The 21,464-nt window shown below is 31.6% G+C and overlaps 1 protein-coding gene across 6 annotated transcripts in view; it reads right to left on the reverse strand.

Annotated features, from left to right (window-relative positions):
- The window catches only part of LOC126885706 (uncharacterized protein CG43867), a 351,135-nt gene extending 333,505 nt beyond the window's left edge, over positions 1-17,630 (reverse strand). For 5 of the 6 annotated variants that reach the window (XM_050652457.1, XM_050652440.1, XM_050652466.1 and 2 more), the window contains exon 1: positions 17,288-17,630. In XM_050652457.1, coding sequence (XP_050508414.1) covers positions 17,288-17,356 — 69 coding nt within the window. In that variant the 5' untranslated portion in view covers positions 17,357-17,630. The remainder of the gene's footprint in view (positions 1-17,287) is intronic. The other variant, XM_050652462.1, reaches the window with a different exon arrangement.
- Between the last annotated feature and the right edge of the window lie 3,834 nt (positions 17,631-21,464).

Raw genomic sequence — 21,464 nt, forward strand, 5'->3', positions numbered from 1 at the left:
TTAAGTGAAACATCAAGACCAATAAACGTTAGAATAAGTCTTATATTAAATCAGTCTTATATTAAAAATAGAGAATTCGATAGATCTCAAATATGTCAACACGCATGGGATAATGAACATAGAGTTCAATGGAGAGATTCATGTATAGTCCTGAAAGAATCAGATAGTAAAAAGAGAAGAATCAAAGAAGCGGCTCTAATTATGCTAAATGAAACCAATTGTGTCGCAAATTCCTCGGTAGAATGCAGTAGGATGTGGTTACCCATACTGAAAGAGGAAGTCAATAGAAAGACAATACCACGATTAGTAAGTCAATAATATATCGAGTTAGTACAAATTTTATATTTTAGTATTACTTATTGTATATCTATGTATTATTAATAGTATTTATAATTTAAACATATTAAAGTCAGAATTTGGTATTAGTGTTTTGAAAGTAAATTAAATGTAAGACCAAATACTTACGATGTCGGGATAGTATCACGAGGCTTTTTCCTGGTTTTCCCTCGTGATATACTATGGAATCTCTAACTCGAGAATTTTACTGTCATCGTTGCATTTGGTTGTCTTTTTAAAGACAGATTACATGCTACGATATTTTTTGTGACAGATATTCTTGAGTTGGGATTGATTTCATGTAATCGAATGAACTATCTTTTAGTGAAGTCATCCCAGGAACGCAACTCATAAATATTGACGATATCATTTTAAAGTCTTCTACTTTAAAATGTATAATATATGTCTGAATTGCCAATGTATTTGAGTCAGATTAAATAAATTACTAGAAGAATTTTTTACTTAGCAATAACATTTTTGTTTATTTTAATAGTATTCTGTATTTTGACAACGAAACCCGATTTGGGCTTCGAAACGTTAATAAAATCCTTTTTTGGTAAAATTGTGGCTGATTTCCCATTATAAATAGTTGACCGTCAATGTTTCACTGGCATTTGACGTGTTAACGTTTCAAATGGCGTTCTCCGTCGAGGCTTGGGTATTTGCCGTTAATGTTTTAATATAAAAAATTTCTATGATATCTGCGATATAATAGTGACTTCAAAAATATAATAAAGTAATCAAAGAAGAGATTCATGGATCTAAAAACCTGAGAAAATACTTTAAGAATTCTACAACCGAACTATTCGAAAAATCTACACCAAAATAAGAATTGCGAATTAAGTCAAATAGTCATTAACATCCGGAACCAATATGCACCATAAGAAATAGGATAATAAAAACATCGCAAAACGCTGAATACAAAACTATCAAAAACTTTCAACACATTACAAAGTCTGCTTTACAACCGACATTTTTGCGAAACCTCACGCTCAAAAATAAAACTCGAGCCATCATTCTCCTCAAAAAGAAGGATGCTCCAAAGGGCAAAACCAATCGTCTTGAGTACTTTACTTATTCAAACGAATAATGCAACACTTTTCTACAAAAAGGACCATTTCATTTGATCGGTTGCTGTTCAGTGTTTACGATTTATCGTCGAGGAAATTGGTCGATATGTTATTGCCATGGCGGACCTAACAGTCTTTGATTAAACTGTCAATGTGGCGGTGCGAGGCTTCCACTCAAATAAAGAATTCTATTCGTAAGGTTGTTTCTTTTCTAAGGGATGGGATGGGTGGTTACGACTCGGTCGGGTATTGTTAGCAAACATTCTATTTTAATTTCGTACTTTTCTGTTTCCTATCACTTTTCACGTTTCAAAGGACTATTATAGACGTACTAGGGCGGTCCGATAAGTATTTAGCCTTCAAATTTACACAAATTTACAAATTTTTACAAATTTAACAAACGAAAAATTTTTAACTCGATTTTTCTAGAAAACGGTGCATTCTACCGACTTAAAGCAAGAGTACCTTTTCGTACTAGAATACCTCACAATTTAATAATCCAGTACCAAAAATGTTTAGAAATTAAAGACGAAAAAGTTATGCGATAAAATAACCGTTGCCCTACACAAAACGGGCGCCTATGACCGGTAGGTACTACAAATGTGTAACTAATATAATCGATTTATTTCGAGAAGATAAATAAGCGTATCTGTTTTCATTTTTCTAAATAAAAGCGTTGTGGAGATATTTAAGAAAAACTAATTCCAAAACGCCATCTTTAAAGATCTCTACCTCACTTACGAAGCATTTTCGGACTAGGTAAATAGGGTTAAATTGTCTTAAAATTATCTGAAAAATCTGCTGTATTCGTTTTCGGGGAAGTTTCTGGACGCCCTGTATTTTATTCTGGTTTTACCTTACTTCGGTCCATGTGCTGAGATTTCCTTTCCTCCTTTGTATCCTTTACGGACTTTCTAACATTTCTTTGTTCAAATATTTGGTCTACCTACATATTCAATGAGTGTTTGTCTTTACGTGTTACCACGGATAAATAGATATACTAAATAGATATACGGATACTATATTTTAAAATTTAACTTAACCTAAAAGCAGCTTATTCTTGCTTCGTTTTTCTTTTAACTTTTTCACACTTTAAGCGAAAACTTTGTATGAGCAGTTTTTGCTGTGTATTTTATAATAAAGGTAGAACTACAAAAGCACAAAATTCGCTTAATAAGAAAAGAACGGTGAGCTTTAAATTAACCAGAATGAGACGTGAAAACTTTTATATGGGTTTAGTTTTTGTTAAGGAAACTTAGATTATGTGGTACAAAAACGACCTGTTGTATAAGAGGCTTGTGTTTATTGGACTAAAGCAACGAGAAAAACTATCCTTCTCTTTGTTAACGTATTTTCTGTATATAAAGTGCTCGACAAAATTCGCAGTAAGCTGTTTTAAGAGATACAAATCCATTGGGAAATAAGTATGCTATGCAAATAAATTCAAGTAATTTTCAATTTGAATAAGAATGTGTGTATTTAATTTAAAGAAATCAATAATGGGGTATAACTGCATAAATCCAAGTAAACAAGGTTTCACAATCACTATAGATTATTAAAAATGTCTACCCAAAGAATCCATAGAACAAAGCAATAGCTTATAGTCTAAGAGCTACAGCCGAAAAATTATCGTCATAAGTAATATGGAGTTTGGCATGTGAAATGTGTCTATTGTATATATTGATAATTATGACCCACTGACACCTCAGTGGATACAGAAAGTAGCAATAAGGGATGAAAGGGGAAAGTTAGTGTAGTCTTTAAAGGTTTTCACCTCCTATTTTGTTAAACCTCCATTGATTTGCATTAAAATTGGTGACTAGTTAGAACATACCTCAGGAAATAAAAATTATTTGGTGCCAACTTGCACTTTTACCCTGGGGGTGGATACCACCCCTTCTCGGGGGTGAAAACGATTTTATTAAAAATAACCCCACAAATCGATAGAGGGACAAATTATAAGTAAAATTTGTTATAACATGTTATTAAAATAAATCAATACTTTTTGAGTTATTAATGATCAAAGATTTGTCTGTTTAAGAGCACATGCGTGAAGTTACGGATGATAAAAAGAAAATATTAATTAATTGTATCTTACTAAAATATTATTTTTATATTATTTCGATATTATAAATTTAGCAAAAGTGTATTCGAATATGTCAAATGTACCCATTATTGGACACCCCCAGTTTCTCGACATATTCAGTTTATAATGAAAAAAAAAATCCATTAAATATCGAAATAACATAAAAATAATATTTTACTAACATACAACTAATTAACATGTTCTTTTTATCATCCGTAACTTCACGCATATGCTCTTAAACAGACAAATCTTTGATCTTTAATAACTCAAAAAGTATTGATTTATTTTAATAACATGATATAAAAAATTTTACTTAAAATTTGTACCTCTATTGATTTGTGGGGTTATTTTTGATAAAACAGTTTTCATCCGCGGGAACGGGTGGTATTCACCACCAGGGTAAAAGTGCAAGTAGCACCAAATCAGTTTTGTTTCTTGAGGTATGCTCTAACTAGTCACCAATTTTCATGCAAATCGATGGAGGTTAACAAAATAGGAGGTGAAAACCTTTAATGACTGCACTAACAGGGCCGTCTTAAGCATATACGGCGCCGGGGTGCGAGACTCATCTTTGCGCCCCCTTTTGTCAGAAGATTATATAGGTTATAGGCATCCTTCGGCTACTGTTATTGGAAGTGTTAAATATATATCCTTAGAAATATTTGGGAAAACTGAGAGTAAATTAATAGATTAAACAGGGTGTTTGGTAAAGAATGAGTCATAGCTAGGGTTACCATACGTCCGGATTTCGTCCGGACAGTCCGGATTTGAAAGACATGTCCGGATTGGCGTCCGGATATGAGAAAAGTCCGGATTTTTTTCTTTACTTTACAAAAATGGAAAATACTAGGCCCAACGGTGGGAAATTTCATTCTGCGCAGCACCTTAAGTCTAAAGTATGTTAAAACATAGGTGTATGTGTATTTTAAACTGGCAGAGATTTTCGATATTAGTTGCATATTGTAGCGAAACAGCTGTACTTTTTATTGTGCCATATGCATTTCGCATATATGTACAATGTAGAGGTAGCAACACCGTCAAATTCAAATTTTACATTTTCTACAACCCCTTGGACTACCCCTGTCCGGATTTGGCCTTAATAAATTATGGCAACCCCAGTCATAGCTTAACCTTGGATTTCTGAACTTAAAAAAGGTCAATTTAACCTAACTTACCTTAGTACGAAAGTTGATAATAACTGAAATAGAGGGTGTCAAAGTTAAACTTTTATTTTATTTATTTTTGAATATTTCCTGACAGGCATGAGATAACAACCCAAAATTTGGTAAGCGGTGGTTTTTTGGGACGAGAAATCTAAATTCGCCACCAAAAATGATGTATTACCCAGAGGGCGCCACATACGTTTTTCAGCGCTCATTTAATACGTTCAATTTTTTTATCCCCCACTCTACATACATTTTGAATCAAATTTTTTATTCTCTTAATATTTTTACTTAAAAACGATATACTACATTCATCTGGCTAAAATTAACCGTTTTCGAAATAAACACATTTTAAATCTGCGATGCAACTTAATTTTTTGCATACTATCATTGTAGTTACACCCGAAAAATAAACTTAAAACCATAATAATTGTGCAAGTTCTCATATTTATGTTATTGCATCGCAAATTCCATTAGAAGAAATTTGCGATACATTTTTGGAAATTATTTTGTAGGTAGAAATATTTAAATTTATTTGTCGGGTGTAACTACAATGATATTATCAACTTCCGTACTAAGGTACGTTAGCTTAAATCGACCTATTTTAAGCTCAGGAATCTAAGGTTAAGCTATGGCGCATTCTTTACCAAACACCCTGTATAACTTAAAATATCGAGTGGTGTTTTCTTTATTTATTAAAAATATCGGTAAAAATTCTAACTCACGGAATAGATCTTCATCATCTACACCTATATCAGCAGGGCCGGCGATAACGGGCCTGCAAGGGATGCACTGCAGGCGGGCGCCTTGTTTGGGGGGCGCCAAAATGACCTTTTTTCTGTCGGTGCTATACAAAATACTAATTTAAAAGACACCGAAGGGCGCCTATGTTTCTTTTGCAGGCGGGCGCCTTATACCCTAGCGCCGGTATCAGATCTATTTCCATGCGCTAGTTTTTTTTTTGTAAATTCAAACATTGTATGTTTTTTTAGTTTTCTTCGGAGTTTCTCCAACTTAATATATTTTCCAAGAACGAAAAATTACGATTATCTTCCCTCAATATTTCAAGTCTTTCACTTAATTTTTCAATGGCAATGTCCAATAAATAATAATAGGTTAACTTTAAAATTTTGTTTTGGGTCTAACAGAGGCTCGCCTGCAGCCTCGTAATTGAAATGTGTTTTTCGGGGACATGGACGAACAGTTTAAAAAAAAATTAGTTTCGCAATCAATTTTTTTAGGAATTGGTACTGAGTCAATTCATATCTGCTCAAACGCAGTGTCAGCGCGGTTGTTGGCTACATCTTTACTAACTTGATCTCAAGCATCTTAACAGCTACTAAAATAATAATATCCCGCGTTTGCAAAGTTTTACTGACGATATTAACCTTTGATATAATATTTTACCAGTCATGACAGAGCAGATAAACTTCTTTATCTTTAATTTTGTCATCAATGAGCTTGCGATGTTTCTTGTGTCATTGTCGTACTTGTTGTCAAAAATTAAGTATAATTCATCGTAAATTTTCCCCATATTAACCTGTTCCGCTCCATCGTATCCACGTATGGATATTTTTAGGTATGGCGAACTTTACCACGATATCCACATACGGATATTCATATAGGGATATTACTGCACTCTGTAAAAGTGGTGTAGGGCTCTGTAGATTAATTTGGATCACGGTAGGGCATGGATATCCATACGGCGATATCATGGTTAGCCATTTTTTTTATACAATTTCCAGAATAATGTAAACAGCTCAAGGTCGACGTTTGTTCATTGTTCACTGTCTTTTTATATATGTTTTATTTTTATTTAGCGTGACTTTATAAATTAAATAATAGACATAGATACATTTTAATGGTATTGAGATGTGGATATTTTGGTAGTACAATCGATATCCAAGGGTGGATATACTATTACACCCAAATATCCTTATGTGGATATTCTGGTAAACACTATAAATTGTCATATAAATTCAAATTGCTTCAAACACTTTTTTGGTCCCATAGGTGAATATCTCTTCTATTATACATCATAACTATCGTAAAATGTATTTTCATTAAAAAACTTTTGCTGGTATACAGCTCCTTATCTCAAAAAGTGGCCTGGAGCGGAAGGGGTTAAAAAGAAGTATATTTTTAATGAGTCAATTCTACTCTCCCATCGGCTATTTGAAAGCGGTTTTAGTGTGAAGGTGGGTATCTCATTCATTATGACATTCCACCGTAATCAGGGGTAAGGGTAACTAACGCCTGTGTGCAAAAAAGGATTTTGGCACCCTTTAAGGCATTTTGCATCATGTTTTTTTATTTATTTTTTGACGGTAGGTAGGTAGGTAGGTGCTTGAAATAAAGCAAAAACTGAACTTTAGAAGTCATATTTATAGTCCAGTCATTCACGGTAATATATTGCAAAACCTCCGAATTTTAAAGAATTGCTGACATTCACATGGAATTTGGCATACACATACCTAACATGTCAAATAAAAAAGTGATATTGTGCGGATGTGTGCTTTTGCCCTGGATGTGAGTTTCACCCCTTCTCGGGGGTAAAAAACATAGAAATGTTCAAAAATGGAATTGGAAAAAATGACTAATTTTAAGCAACTTTTGTTCTATAGTTTTTTCAGTAAGTTCAGTAAGTATTTTATCGAACAAAATGTTCTTACCAAAAATAAAGCTTATAAAAAATAGTAAGTAAGTTACGCTAAAAATAATGATGGTCCCTTTTTTGATAAAGAAAAATTGTGAAAATCACCCCCTAAATAGCGTCACAAATGAAATTAATCGTTACCTCTTCACTACAAGTTACTTATGTATTGTTTATATGATCTGAAGTTTCATCGGTTCAAAGTGTTTTTTTGAAAAGGCTGTTTTAGTTAAAAGGGCTTGAACGAGTCGTTAATCACGGGTGTATGCAAATTTTAAACAGCCATATCTTAACAAATTTTTGTTTTACAGGAAAACAAAAATTCCATAACATTCAGAATAGAAAAACCTACATTTTTTACTGCTTGAGATTTTTGGTATCACCAATAATTTTTACGTTGTAGATGCCCCCACCAACTTAATTGTCTTTTTTCAACATACTCCATCATTGTCTTGATTTTCAGTTCTTCTCTTATGTATCAGATACCTACACCCGAGAGGGTAGAAGGTCTAAGGATTATATATAATAATTTTTAAGCTATTTAAAAAAAAAGAAATTTTTTTCAAGATAAAAAAAATTTGTCCAAAAGATTGCTTTTATCAAAAAAGGGACCAACTTTATTTTGAGCATAATTTACTTACTTTTGATGCTAGAAACTTTTTTAAAGAACAAATATAAATCTTGTTTTAAACACTTTAAATAAGTTTTAATGAGTTTTCCCCGAAAAGTGCTTTTTTTTTGGTTATTTCACGTTGAAATATCCGATTGGGAATTTGAAGAATAAGAACCTACTTTTCATTAGCTACAACTGTGCTTCTACTGGGTTTACAGACTTCATATGCCAGCCATTTTTTAAACTTTTCGTAAGCTATTTTTTTGATAAGATTATTTTTTTCGATAAAATGCATACTTACTTTTTAAGTGATTTTGGAAAAACCGTCTAACAGGGCTTTTGTTAAAAAATGAACATATTCATTCGCAAATACTCCAAAAGTATTAACTTAGTGAAAAAATTCTATAGAAACAAAGTTTCTTAGAATTACTCAGTTTATCCAATTCCAGGCTTATTTTGAACGTATGTTTTTCACCCCGAGAAGGGGTGGTACCCACCCCCAGTGCAAAAGCACACATCGGCACAATATCACTTTTTTTCTTTTACTTGTTAGCTATGTGTATGCCAATGTGTATTTCATGTCAATGCAAGCGGTTCTTTAAAATTCACAGCAAAAACCGTGAGTAAATGGACTATTTTGTAGACTAAAATATCAAAATGAAACAAACATAATAAAATCATAACAAAATAAATTAAAATGCCTGACTTCCGACATGGTCTTGCATATAGAAATCGACAGTAACTGGATAATATACCTATTAATAAAATTTTGTGTGTATTTATTATACCTTCGTCTTGTTTATCTAATATTTAACAACTTGAAAGTTAATTTCGACCAATCCGTCTTTTTCCCTCCACTTTTTCTTGTATTATAAGGGGAAGCAGATGGTATTTAGGTCCTCTAATTATTATATTGCCGAAGTATTCTGCTTTTTTTATGTTTTCTGCTATTTAAACGTAATCCTACTTAATTTCTCAACTTTTATTTTAAAATTAATTTTTGTTTTTTTTTGTTGTTTTTTTTTTAATTTTTTGCAATTTTTTACCCTGGGTTTTGGCGCCCCTAAAGGATGGCGCCCGTGTGCATTGCACATTTTGCACATATGGTAGCGGGGGCCCTGGCCGTAATGTTGATGCGAACAAAAAACATAAATTTCTTAAACAATTGAAAAAAAACTGTTATTTCCAATTAGCATTTAGCAGCATCATTTAGCACTAAATTAAGGAACATAAAACGCACGAGGATTCATATCTAAAAAATTTTTGAATATTTTTGGCTCTCATACTTGTCCCATTATCATACCATTGGCCTCGTAAATCATCTAAATCAATATTCATTAATTTCCAAAATTCTAATAAATAATTTGCTAATCCTTGTCCGGAAGTATCAGTAACCGGTAAAAAACCTAGAAAATTCTCTCTAACTTAGGCAAGCTTTAACTTTTAACTCAAGCAAACACGAACCACAACAATATTAAGTTGTTCCTTGTGTGAAATTCGACATTCAATATTAGTCAAAATTACGCGTTACCTTCTTGAAATTGTTTTCGGAATAATGTAAATGGGTTTCATATTCCATTTGCATATCGTAGGTGTAGTAAGCATTAATAGCCTTTGTAAAAAATACCAAAAGTACACTTGTATATTTTTGTTATTTGTGTTTTTTTTAAAGAATTTCGAAAGGACAAAAAGCGAAAGTTTAAGCCTAGCAAATGTTCGGCTTGCGCCCCTTGAACTTGGCGCCCGGGTGCGTCGCACCCCTTGCACCCCCGGGTTGAGACGGCCCTGTGCACTAACTTTCCCCTTTCATCCCTTATTGCTTTTTCCTGTACCCACTGAGGTGTCAGCCTGAAAGGGGTCATAATTGTCAATATACAATGGACACATTTCACAGGAAAAACTCCATATTACTTATGACGATGATTTTTCGGCTCTAGCTCTCCGTCTATTATTTCTTTTAACTTGATAAAGATCTTCAATAATAAGTCGTGTGATACACCGTACAAAGCTCAAAATTCGACTACGTTTATTAAAATGCTACGTCTGGTCGACTTTTCTCTATGCAGTTGAACGTGAACCCATAAAATATCACCAGTAAATAAATTGGAGGCCTTTGAAATGCGGATATACCTGAGAATCCTCAAAATTTCAGGGATATCGCATACCTCAAATGAAGAAGTTCAGCATAGAATAGGCAAGGAAAGACAACTATTCAACACAGAGAAAGTTAGAAAAACATCATCATACCTGGGCCACATACTGAGAAACAATAAGTACCAATATCCTCAACTGACAGTGAAAGAAAAGATCTAGGAAAAGAGGGGGTTACGAAAGAAAAGACTATCATGGCTAAGAAACATCAGACAATAAACAGGGTTAAATTTTGAACAGCTGAAGACAGAGAAGAGTTTGCAATTGTAGTAGCCAAACTTCATTAAGCATAGGATATTTTAAGCAGAACAAGTTACACCATAGCGGTATACAAACATTTTTCTTCTATTTATATTTATTTTGTTTATGTATTTTATCAAACAATATATTATTTCTTTTTTAAACTGTTTTTAGGGGTTTTTGAGGGTTTGAGTGTGTTTCCCCTATTTTTCAATTTTCTAAAGGACTCCGCTACTTCAATTTACTTATAGCCTATAAATAACAATGATTTGATCTATTTTATAGTCTATAAAATAGGTAAAATAGCGAACCTTACGAAAAAAATCTGAAAAAACTTATACATAATATAGTGATTGATAAAATACATAGAATATAAAAAAATACACCTGCAATCATCTCAAAAAAAAATTATAGGTACGCTCTTTCCAAAGAAATTAAATTCTTCTGAAGTTATGTACATTCAACTTAAAGGTCTATAAAAAATAAACAAATTTTGTAAAAGCCTCAATAATACGTGTGGATTTTTTGAAATTTTAAAATAAGAACGAGAAATGAGGTTTTTGATGGTGGGGGAGAGGGAAGGGGCGTGTTGGGCTAAAATTACACTAAGTCTTATTTTTTTAATCACATATAACTTAAAAAAATTGAATTCTGGGAGTGAGCGTGGTACCATTTATTTTATTTATCCCGTCCATAACTGGAAAGTTTGGTGCGCCACTGTCAACACATGTGCCACTAAAAAGTGACGGTAGAGTGCTCATACGATTTCTTTTGGATTATATTTCACAGCCCAACAAAAAAAAAATTGTCTTGCTGCCGAAAAAAAATCAACTGATTTTAGTTAATGCATCTGTGCTGATTCCAAAAATACAAACCTTTTCTTTGTATCAGCTCTAGTTTTTAAAATATTACACACTTATGAAATACTTAAATATTCTTACAGTTCTGTATATTCCACCACTATAATTGCAATAAACAATCTTAACAAATTCTATGACAAATGAGCAAATGAACAAAAGGGCCTATTTTGGTGTTCATTTAGGAGATCAAGATAAATCTGAGCTCCAAATGTACTGTGCAAAACTTATATAGAAATCTTATGACAGTGGACGAAAGGACAACGAAAATGTTTAAATGTGGTTTTCCAATGGTATGGAGGAAACCAAAAAATCATTTTGACGATTGCTATTTCTGTCTTGTGAATATAAAGGGCATTAATCGTAACAATCGACGTACGAACATATCCTAACCTGGATTCAGCAATAAGACCAATTACACATCAACTTGAGCAGATACCCATTCCAATATTTAGCAGTCTACCTATGTTTCAATTCAATTCAATTCAATTCAATTTTATTTCCAAAGAAGAATTTTGTACATTGTAATTAACAATAATATTATATTTAATATAATGCACCCACTTCAGGGAAAAAGCACACTAGGCAACTTAATACCTGTATTGTCACCTTAATCCCTGAATGTTGTTCTGAAGCTATTTCCTTGTGGCATTTTTATAATTACGTATTTTTTATGGGAAATAAGCCACAATTTTACTAAAAAATGAATTTATTAACGTTTCGAAGCCCAAATCGGGTTTCGTTGTCAAAATACAAAATACTATTAAAATAAAACAAACATGTTGTTGCTAAGTAAAAAAATTCTTCTAATAATTTATTTAATCTGACTCATTTATATTGGCAATTCAGACGTATATTATACATTTTAAAGTAGAAGACTTTAAAATGATATCGCCAATATTTATGAGTTGCGTTCCTGGGACGACTTTACTAAAAGATAGTTCATTCGATTACATGAAATCAATCCCAACTCAAGAATATCCGTCGCAAAAAAAAATCATAGCATGTGATCTGTCTTTAAAAAGACAACCAAATGCAACGATGACAGTAAAATTCTCGCGTTAGAGATTCCATAGTATAAATACTATGATATTTATTTATTTATATATTTATGATATATATATATATTTATTTATATATTTATATATATATACAATACTATGATATTTATTTATACCATAGTATAAATAAATAATATAAAACCAATATAAATGAGTCAGATTAAATAAATTATTAGAAGAATTTTTTTACTTAGCAACAACATGTTTGTTTTATTTTAATAGTATTTTGTATTTTGACAACGAAACCCGATTTGGGCTTCGAAACGTTAATAAATTCATTTTTTAGTAAAATTGTGGCTTATTTCCCATAAAAAATACGTAATTAATCCCTGAAGGTGTACAATCCAATTGTACAATTTTAAACAGTAAGTACTTGTGGCTGGTATAATTTACATACTCTATGATTGACAAAATACAATTGAAAGTGAGAGGAGAGAAGACCTAATCGGCATGGCGCAACTATATTTACTAGAAGACAGTTTGGCTAGAAAATTAATTTTTAGAAAATGTTGAATTCAATTGTTTTAGTTAATATCATATTTTTTATGGTTCTTTTAAACTGTTTATAATTTATTATTGTTTTTATATTTTTTGGCAATAAATTAAATAGAGTTGGACCATAATAAAATAGTGATCGTTTTGTAATTGTCTTGCTGAAAAATGGTACTTTAACCAAAAGTTGTTGAGTTGTCCTTGTATACTTTTGATGTTGATTTATTTTTAACTTACTTGAATTGGAAAATACCCAAATTAATGATTGCTGTATATAAATAGATCGGACACTCATTTGTTTTAGCTCTTTATATAAAAGTGATGTGGAAAAAAGTTTACTTTTTTTAAATATTATTTTAAGAAGTGTATTTTGAGCTGTCTGTAAAATATGTAAGGTATTACTAAATGTACCACCCCAAACAACAATACAATATCGTATTATAGATTCAATCCAAGAGTTATATAGGATACTCAAGGTTTTTTTTGAGAGAATGTCTCTTAATAAGTAAAATTTAGGCTTTAAGGATCTAATTCTTTTTGCAACGTGTGCCACATGCTCACGCCATCTCAGATGTTGATCAATTATAACTCCTAAATATTTAATAGATTTAGTTTTTTCTAAAGAGGGACATGGACATGCCTGCACACTGTTGCAATCTGAACTATGAATTTTTAAACTAATATTAGTTGGCTGATCAGACATAGTTGGAGAAAAAGTAATAAATTTAGTTTTTTTTATATTCAGACTGAGCAGATTGTGGTTAAGCCATAACTGTATCTTACTTATGCCAGATTCAGCTGTTTTACATACGCGGTCCCATGTTGAATCTTTAAATACTAAGACTGTGTCATCAGCATAGCATAAAATTCGCCCTGAAAACCCATGAATTTCGGTTATACTATTAATGTACAGTATAAATAGAATCGGACCTAGTACTGTTCTTTGGGGTACCCCAACAGTAATCTCTTTAGTTGAGCTAATACAATTACCTATTTTGACTTTTTGTGTTCTTTGAGATAAATAATTACTAATAAGATTTAAAGCTATACCTCTTACCCCATTTTTATATAATTTGTTTAGAAGAATCTCATGTGATATAGTATCAAAAGCTTTAGCGAGATCCAGAAAAATTGCTAGACATTTATTTGATTCTTCTAGACATTGTACTGTTTGATCAACAAGATCGATTATAGCTTTCTCTGTGTTAGCTTTTTTCACAAATCCAAATTGCCTTTCGGTTATAATTTTATATTTATCAAAGAATGTAATTAGTCTCTTTTTGAGAGATTGTTCAAAAATTTTCGAAAAACTATTAATGACTGATATAGGACGGTAATTGTCGACTTGTTTTTGATTACCGGCTTTGAAAACAGGTGTTACAAGTGATTCTCTCCATTATGTTGGGATTTTACCTGTTGTATAACAGAGATTAATGATATGAACTAATGGAGAAGCAATGTGCACATGAATATTTTTAACTAATTTCGAAGTAATTCCGTCTGGTCCTGGCGCACTATTATTTTTTAAATTAGATATTAGTAAAATAATTTCATTTATATTTACAGGTTCCAAAAAAATTGATGATTGTAATTCTAAGTCTCTTTCAAAACCCGGTGGTAATGTAGTTTTTGTAATACTATCAGCCATTTTTTGCCCAATACTTGTAAAATAATTGTTAAACATATTTGATTTCTCAATATTATTAGTTATTTGAATTCCTCGGTTTATCATTTTCAGTATTAAAATATACAAACGGTGTATAATGATCTGTCATATCAGTAGTAAAAATTACAGGATCAATTCTAAACGAATTTTGTATTGCGCTATTCTGTCTAATAAATATATGGTCTAACGTAGTACTTGATTTTTTAGTTACTCTTGTAGGTTTATTAATATAAGAAGTATAGCCAAACATATTTAGCATATTTAAATATATAACTGTTTCGGGAGAGTTTTGATTTTGTAAGTCAATATTGATATCACCTAGATGTATTTCAATATCCATCATTTGAATTTGCGAGAAATATGATTCTAAATCATTAATTTAAATATCAATTTTACTAGAAGGTGATCGGTATGAAGCTGTTACACCAAATGAATACTTAGAATAAGTAGAATTTAATAAATATGTAACTCTAAGAAATTTGTTATCATTTATTGATATTACTTTAACGTCTGCATTAATTGAATTTTTTATGTAGATGGCAACACCATCACATATATTTTTTTTAGAATCTTTATAAAACAGATTATATCCACGAATATTGTAATTGCTTACCTCAAAAAGATTTCTCGTTTCAGAGAGAACAATTAAATCAAAATATTTTTCCATAGTAGCTACATATATGGTTAATTCATCAAGATGTTTTCTGAGCCCACGAATATTAAAATGAACAATACCCATACCTGATAGATTGTCCGTGTCTCTCTCACCAACAAACTGTTCCATATTACTAATAATATTTGTATCAATTGTTAAATTGTTATCTAGTAGATTAAGGAATTCAATCATAGAATTTGTTTTGATGGCATGCTTAATTACCTCCAGCTCGGCCACCTATAACGAATTTAGACAAGAAGCCTTAATTATTCATAATATATTATATTGTAACTAAAAACCTAAAACAAATATTACTCTTTAACATAAATTAAATAACTTCTAGTGAACCATCATAACAAACTCAACAACAATTACTACGTAAATACTTTTTCCAGATGAGTACAGTCTTTTAAACTAATAATTTTATTATCTTTTTGTATGTATATTTTTCCATCCATAGTCCAAAAGTTTTTTGCGCCCACTTTATTTATTGCCTGGTTTAATAATTGCATGTTCGTAGCACTTAGATCTTCTCTAACGACGATGCCGGTACCCTTAAATACTTTTTTTCCTGCATAAATTCTCTTTTTCATTTCATACGTTGTTAACTTGAGGAAAATTCCTCTATCCTTATTCTGTTGTTTTTGTCCAACCCTGTAGCATACTTCAATATAATTAGTTATATCGATATTTATTTTTGATTTTAAAAGCTTAATAATTTCGTCTTCTATCTTCTCATTTGATTTTTCTTTTAAATTAAAGATTCTGAGATTAAATTTTCTATTTGCTTGATCCAATATATTAATTTTTCCTTTCAAATTATGATTATCCGTTATCATATCCGATAACTCTTGGTTAACCTGCTTTATAGAATTTTGATGTTCACTTTCCATTATTTTTATCTTATCACTTAAGCTGTTTACAGTTTTTTCAAGCTCATTTATCGTTTTTATGGTTGCCTCGGTCCATGGTTTATGTTACAGAGGATAATGCCGAAACGGTATTTGACGAACTGCAGACTAATAGATTTGAGGAAGACGACAGTGATTTTGAAGGGGGATTCAACACGTCCTGAGTGCTTTACTCAGGAAGAGCTAAGCGAACTTATCAGAAATTTGAACCTTCCAAAGGATTCTTCCGAGTTGCTTACCTCCAGACTAAAAGAAAAGAATGTTCTTCACCCAGACACCAAAATTACGTACTACCGTAATAGAGATAAAAGATCTTTTGTCTTTTTTTCTCAGCAAGATGGTATGGTTTTTTATAACAATATTAAAGAACTGTTAGAAAAAATGAGTGTATCGGAGTATACACCAGATCACTGGCGTCTTTTTATCGGCAGTTCCAAACGAAGTTTAAAGTGTGTCCTTCTACATAATGGCAACAAATATGGAAGTATACCAATTGGGCATTACAGTGGAATAAATGCTCAACAATTTTAACAAACACGGTTGTCATATGAGTATTAAAATTCATTACACTTTTCCCAGACCGTTTCCCAGAAAATCTTCACCAAGATATCAAAACGATGGAAGAGGGGTGTCAGGGAGATGGGGCTATCACATGATGGAGGATTACTGCTGGAGTCTTCAAAGGGACCGTCCTTTTAAAGCCTTTGCAAGAAAATCATATAAAAGGAAGTTTTTATGTGACGCCGAATAATACCTTTTTGTTGCGATGCTGCCGGTTAGGTTAGATGAAAAGTTAAGATTTTTTGGCAGATATGTGTGATGAATTTTTGAAAGTACATTATTGTACAATAAATATCTTACTTTTTATTCGTATTTGGTTTATTTTATGGGTAGCAGCACTACATATATGTAGGTAGTATTGCGTTAAATTACCCTATATGTTAGAAATGTGATCTGTTATCGTATTTTCTGAAAACGATCTGATGGAGCAAATCTGGTGGCATTTTTGGATTCAGCAGATCCAAATTACCTAGAAACAGTAAATAAATTTCCGGCAGCAAACTGTGTGTTTACCAGTGTTATTATTTAAGTTATAGACTTTTACGGCGCCTAAAATAATTAGAAAATTTCATCTATCCCGGTTCTTAGTCTAGTAAAATTTTGATTCGATTATTATATTAACGCAATATCTTATCGATAAAATAAGTAAAAGGTGAAACATATGCACGGTATAACTAAAATACTTTGGTACCTAGACATAGACACAATGTAGATATGTAAAAATTTGTCAATAAAAACTGAAATTGAAAAAAAAAACAAATGATTAAGTTACCTTCCGCAGCATGTCCTCGAGCGAGTCCATGTCGGAGCCTCCGTTGTTGTTGTTGCTCGGTTGCACCATGTGTGGATGTTCAGCCTCTGCCTCTGAAGTACTTCCTCCACTAAAACCACTCACCTCGAACCCCCAAACACCCCCGAGGGGCCTCTTGACGCGTGACCCTCGCACCTTCGGTCGGTTACGACGCCACGGGTGACGCCACTGGTTTTTAGGTTATGTTCACACTCATAGCAGTGGAGGGCGAGATGAAGAGTTTTTTAAAATTATTGTGAGGTGGACAAGTTGTTTAGTAGTATTTAAATAAAAACAGGTCTCTATAAGGTATTTCAAATCTGTTACTATTTGATCATAGGTGACTTTCCACCATAGACAAAACTATTTTATAAGAAAACATTTTATAGACTTAAGGACAGTAGAATATTTAATTTTAAAAAGTAGCAAATAATAAATTTATATTGAACATTAATGGGTAAAATTTGGTTTTAATTGGTTAAATAATGACTGTTTTATGCTTTAGGATATAATTATCATAATACTTCAAACCTTAAAAATCACCCTTAATAACATTGCAATTTTTATAAGTAATTTAATAGATCTATACAGAAACAAGCTGAAAATGTGAGCATTATCATAACGAAAACTTTATTTATTTACGTATTTTAATTCATAATATGGAAAATTGCTATTATAAAAAGTAGTTTAGAATTAATAATTATGTTTTAATGTGCAATTATATCATTCTAATTTAAATGTTATGCACTATAAAGGCAGTTCACTCTTGATCGAAATTCATATTTTTTATATACCTCGTATAAAATTAATAAAATTTTGCATATATGATGGTTGCATCATTAATCTTAGAACATGAAGAACATTTTATGAAGAATAACTTTTCTTCGTCAAATGTAAAATAAAATAGTTATAAATGAAAATTTTGCTGGTATCCATAATTTGAGAAAAATCTTCAAATATTTTTTTCCATTAGAAAGATGTAATTGCACATATCAGACCATAATTGTTTATACCAAACAATATTCTTTCATATACTGTCGATTCGCTAAACTCAGACACAACTGGTTAGTGATTTTAGTCAATAATTTTGCCAATTTGGCAAAAAACTAATTACTAATTAGTTAATGATTACTAAATAATTAGTAATTTTGTCAATTTTGGCAAAATTCGCAAAAACAAAAAAATTACCTACTAAAATCACTAGCCAGTTGTGTCGAGTTTAGCGAACCGACTATATTATTTTAATTTCATAGCAAATGGAACAGTTCATTTATCATAAAGGGGAGGACGCATACTCGTATAAACCTTTTTGAAGCTGTTGCTTCAATTATTTTTTTTTTAAATATACTCAAATTGTATTTTTGAACATCTTATTTATTTTATATAATAATTAAATTCACTATCAAATGTCATTAAGGTTTTATTAATACTTAATTTAAAATTTAGTTTGACATTCACGAAGTGTCAAACTCAAATGTAAATAACCTATTAAGCTTTGCTTAACAAATCGAGATTAAAAAACTAGCCTACTTAGTAGCAACGATTTCAGCTGGACATGTAGTGTGTCGGAAGGAAATAACCCGAATGTGACGTCACATTCTACATTTTGGGGTCGATTATCTCGAAGACGGTTAGAAATATCGAAATGCCGTTTTCAGATTTGGATTCAGAAGAAAAAATACATAAGAATCCATCGATAAATCTGATCTGAGTATTTCAGGAGCGGAAACGCAATAACACACACACTTTTGCGAATTTATAAACGAAATGTTTTCGTTAAAAATAGTAGAATTACGTGCAAAAACATTTATTTATACAAAAATACGAATTTACAAATACAAATACAAATAGTTTTTAAGTCATCTTCATCGAGATCGATGTCATCTTCGTCTTTTTCTATAACTGGTGGGCTGTCTTAATGCTATAAGAGCTATACGACTTTGTAAATTAAATTCTGTAAAATTCCTTAGTTTTTAAGTAGGGTGAGTTTAAAGGGCTCGAATAATGAGTTTTTTGCTTGTAAAACTAGAGGTTTTAAGCAGCTATACCTCGCTAAATGGTCACTGTAAAGAAAATCTTTGCAAAGGTTAATTTTAGTTATTAAAAAATATACAATTTAATACATACTATATAATTTTATTTTATCTCTAATATTTTCGGATATATTTTGAATAAAAAGAGATATTTGACGAAATTTCAAAAAAAAATTATCTCTCCAATTTTATCTCTTTTAACTCCAATTTTTCTAAATTTTAAATAGGTCAAACTTCTTGGGTGTATTGATAATACATATATAAAAATAATTACAGAAGGCCGAAGATCAATTTGAATTAGGAGGGTAGTTAGTGGTTATTTTCACTGATTTTTTCGTAGAAAAAAATAGGTACCGACCTTATTTTGATCATAAGTCGCTCAATTTTTATGCTAGAAACTTTGTTTTTGAAAGGTCTAATTTTATACTTAAAAAAATATTCCATAGTTTTCCTCGAAAAATGCAGAGTTTTTCCGTTATTTGGCTTTGAATATTTCAAATTATGCATTTGACGAAAAAAGCTAACCTTTAACATGCCGTATCTCAGTTTGTATTGGTTGTAGAAAAATTTAAAAAAAGGATTTTGTTTCTGTTTCTAAAAGATACAATTTTTAAAGCTATAGATTTTTTATTCACTGTATATTTTTTGAATTATTCTCAAAAAACCTTCTAAAAAGTCGATTTTTTGTCGAAAAACTGTTGCTTTCAACCGCGAATGCCTCGAAAAATATTAGTTTTACGAAGAAAACCTAAGGAACAATTATTTTTAGAAGTGCAGTTTCCATCGATTTCTCTGGTTAAAATGTAATAAAAAATTCCCGCCCCCCGAGATGGGGTGGCAACCACCTCTAAGGTTTCAGCGTACAGTGTCATGATATAGAAAGTGATCCTTGGGCTATTCCCTACCTTCTATGAAGATTTTAAGTAAATCCATGATAAACGAAAATATTGCGAGCCAAAATGCTTCATTTCCTGAACTAATATCCAGTAACATTTAATTTATAAATAGAATCGGTTGTTTATGTGAATCAACTTTTACTAAATGGCATTGGGAAGAGCATACTTTAACTAGTTGGAGTCTACTTTTACTAGTAAATGTTGAATAAAAATCTTCATTTTATATTTATAATCAACTTTTACTGAAACCAGCCGTTTGAGTTGACTCGAATTAGGAATAGTCAACTCCAACTAGATTATCAACTTGAACTGTAACATATAATATACAGCCAACTACAGGAAAAACATTTACTTTTTCTTGTGGATTTTGAATAAATTGTATTTTTGCTAAAAAATTGAATAGTTCGAAAATATGATTTACATGACAGCTGCAATGTTTTTTCTTCTTCTTCTTCATGGACCATGTCCTTTTAGAACGTTGGTTACCGTCATAGCTATCTTAATTTTATTCACTGCTACCCTAAATAGCATGCTTGTATCAACACCATACCAATCTCGCAAGTTCTTCAACCATGAAGTTCTTCTTCGTCCTGGACTGCGCTTGCCTGCTATTTTTCCTTGCATGATATTTTGTAGCAACCTATATTTGGAACCTCTCATTACATGTCCGAAATACTCCAGCTTTCTCTGCTTGATGCTTTTTATGATCTAAGTAGTCTTGCTGAGACGTTCTAGTATTGTGGCGTTTCGAATCTTCTCCACCCAGGAAACTTTTAAAATTCTTCTATAGCACCACATTTCAAAAGCCTCAAGGCGATTTTGATCGATTTTATTCACAGTCCAGGACTCGACACCATAAAGTAAGGCCGAGAACACGTAGCAGCGAAGTAGGCGGATCCTTAATGCCAATTTTAGGTCTCTGTTACATAACACCTTGGACATCCTTCTAAAAGCCGCTCTAGCCTGCTCTATCCTAGATCTAATTTCGCCGTGACTTTCTGCGTTACAATTTAATTGTGTCCAAGGTAAACAATTTTATCAACTTGCTCAAGTTTGGTATTATTTACATATATAGACGGTTTTATACGTTGTTGTTTACTTATTACGAGTATTTTGGTTTTCCGTATGTTCAGATCCAGACCTGCCTCCCTACAACTCTCAACGACACTATCAAGTAGTGTTTGCAGATCTTCTTGACTAGAAGCTAGGAGTACTGTATCGTCCGCATAT

The sequence above is a fragment of the Diabrotica virgifera genome, chromosome 1 (genome assembly GCF_917563875.1).
Source record: "Diabrotica virgifera virgifera chromosome 1, PGI_DIABVI_V3a".
Lineage (NCBI taxonomy): Eukaryota > Metazoa > Arthropoda > Insecta > Coleoptera > Chrysomelidae > Diabrotica > Diabrotica virgifera.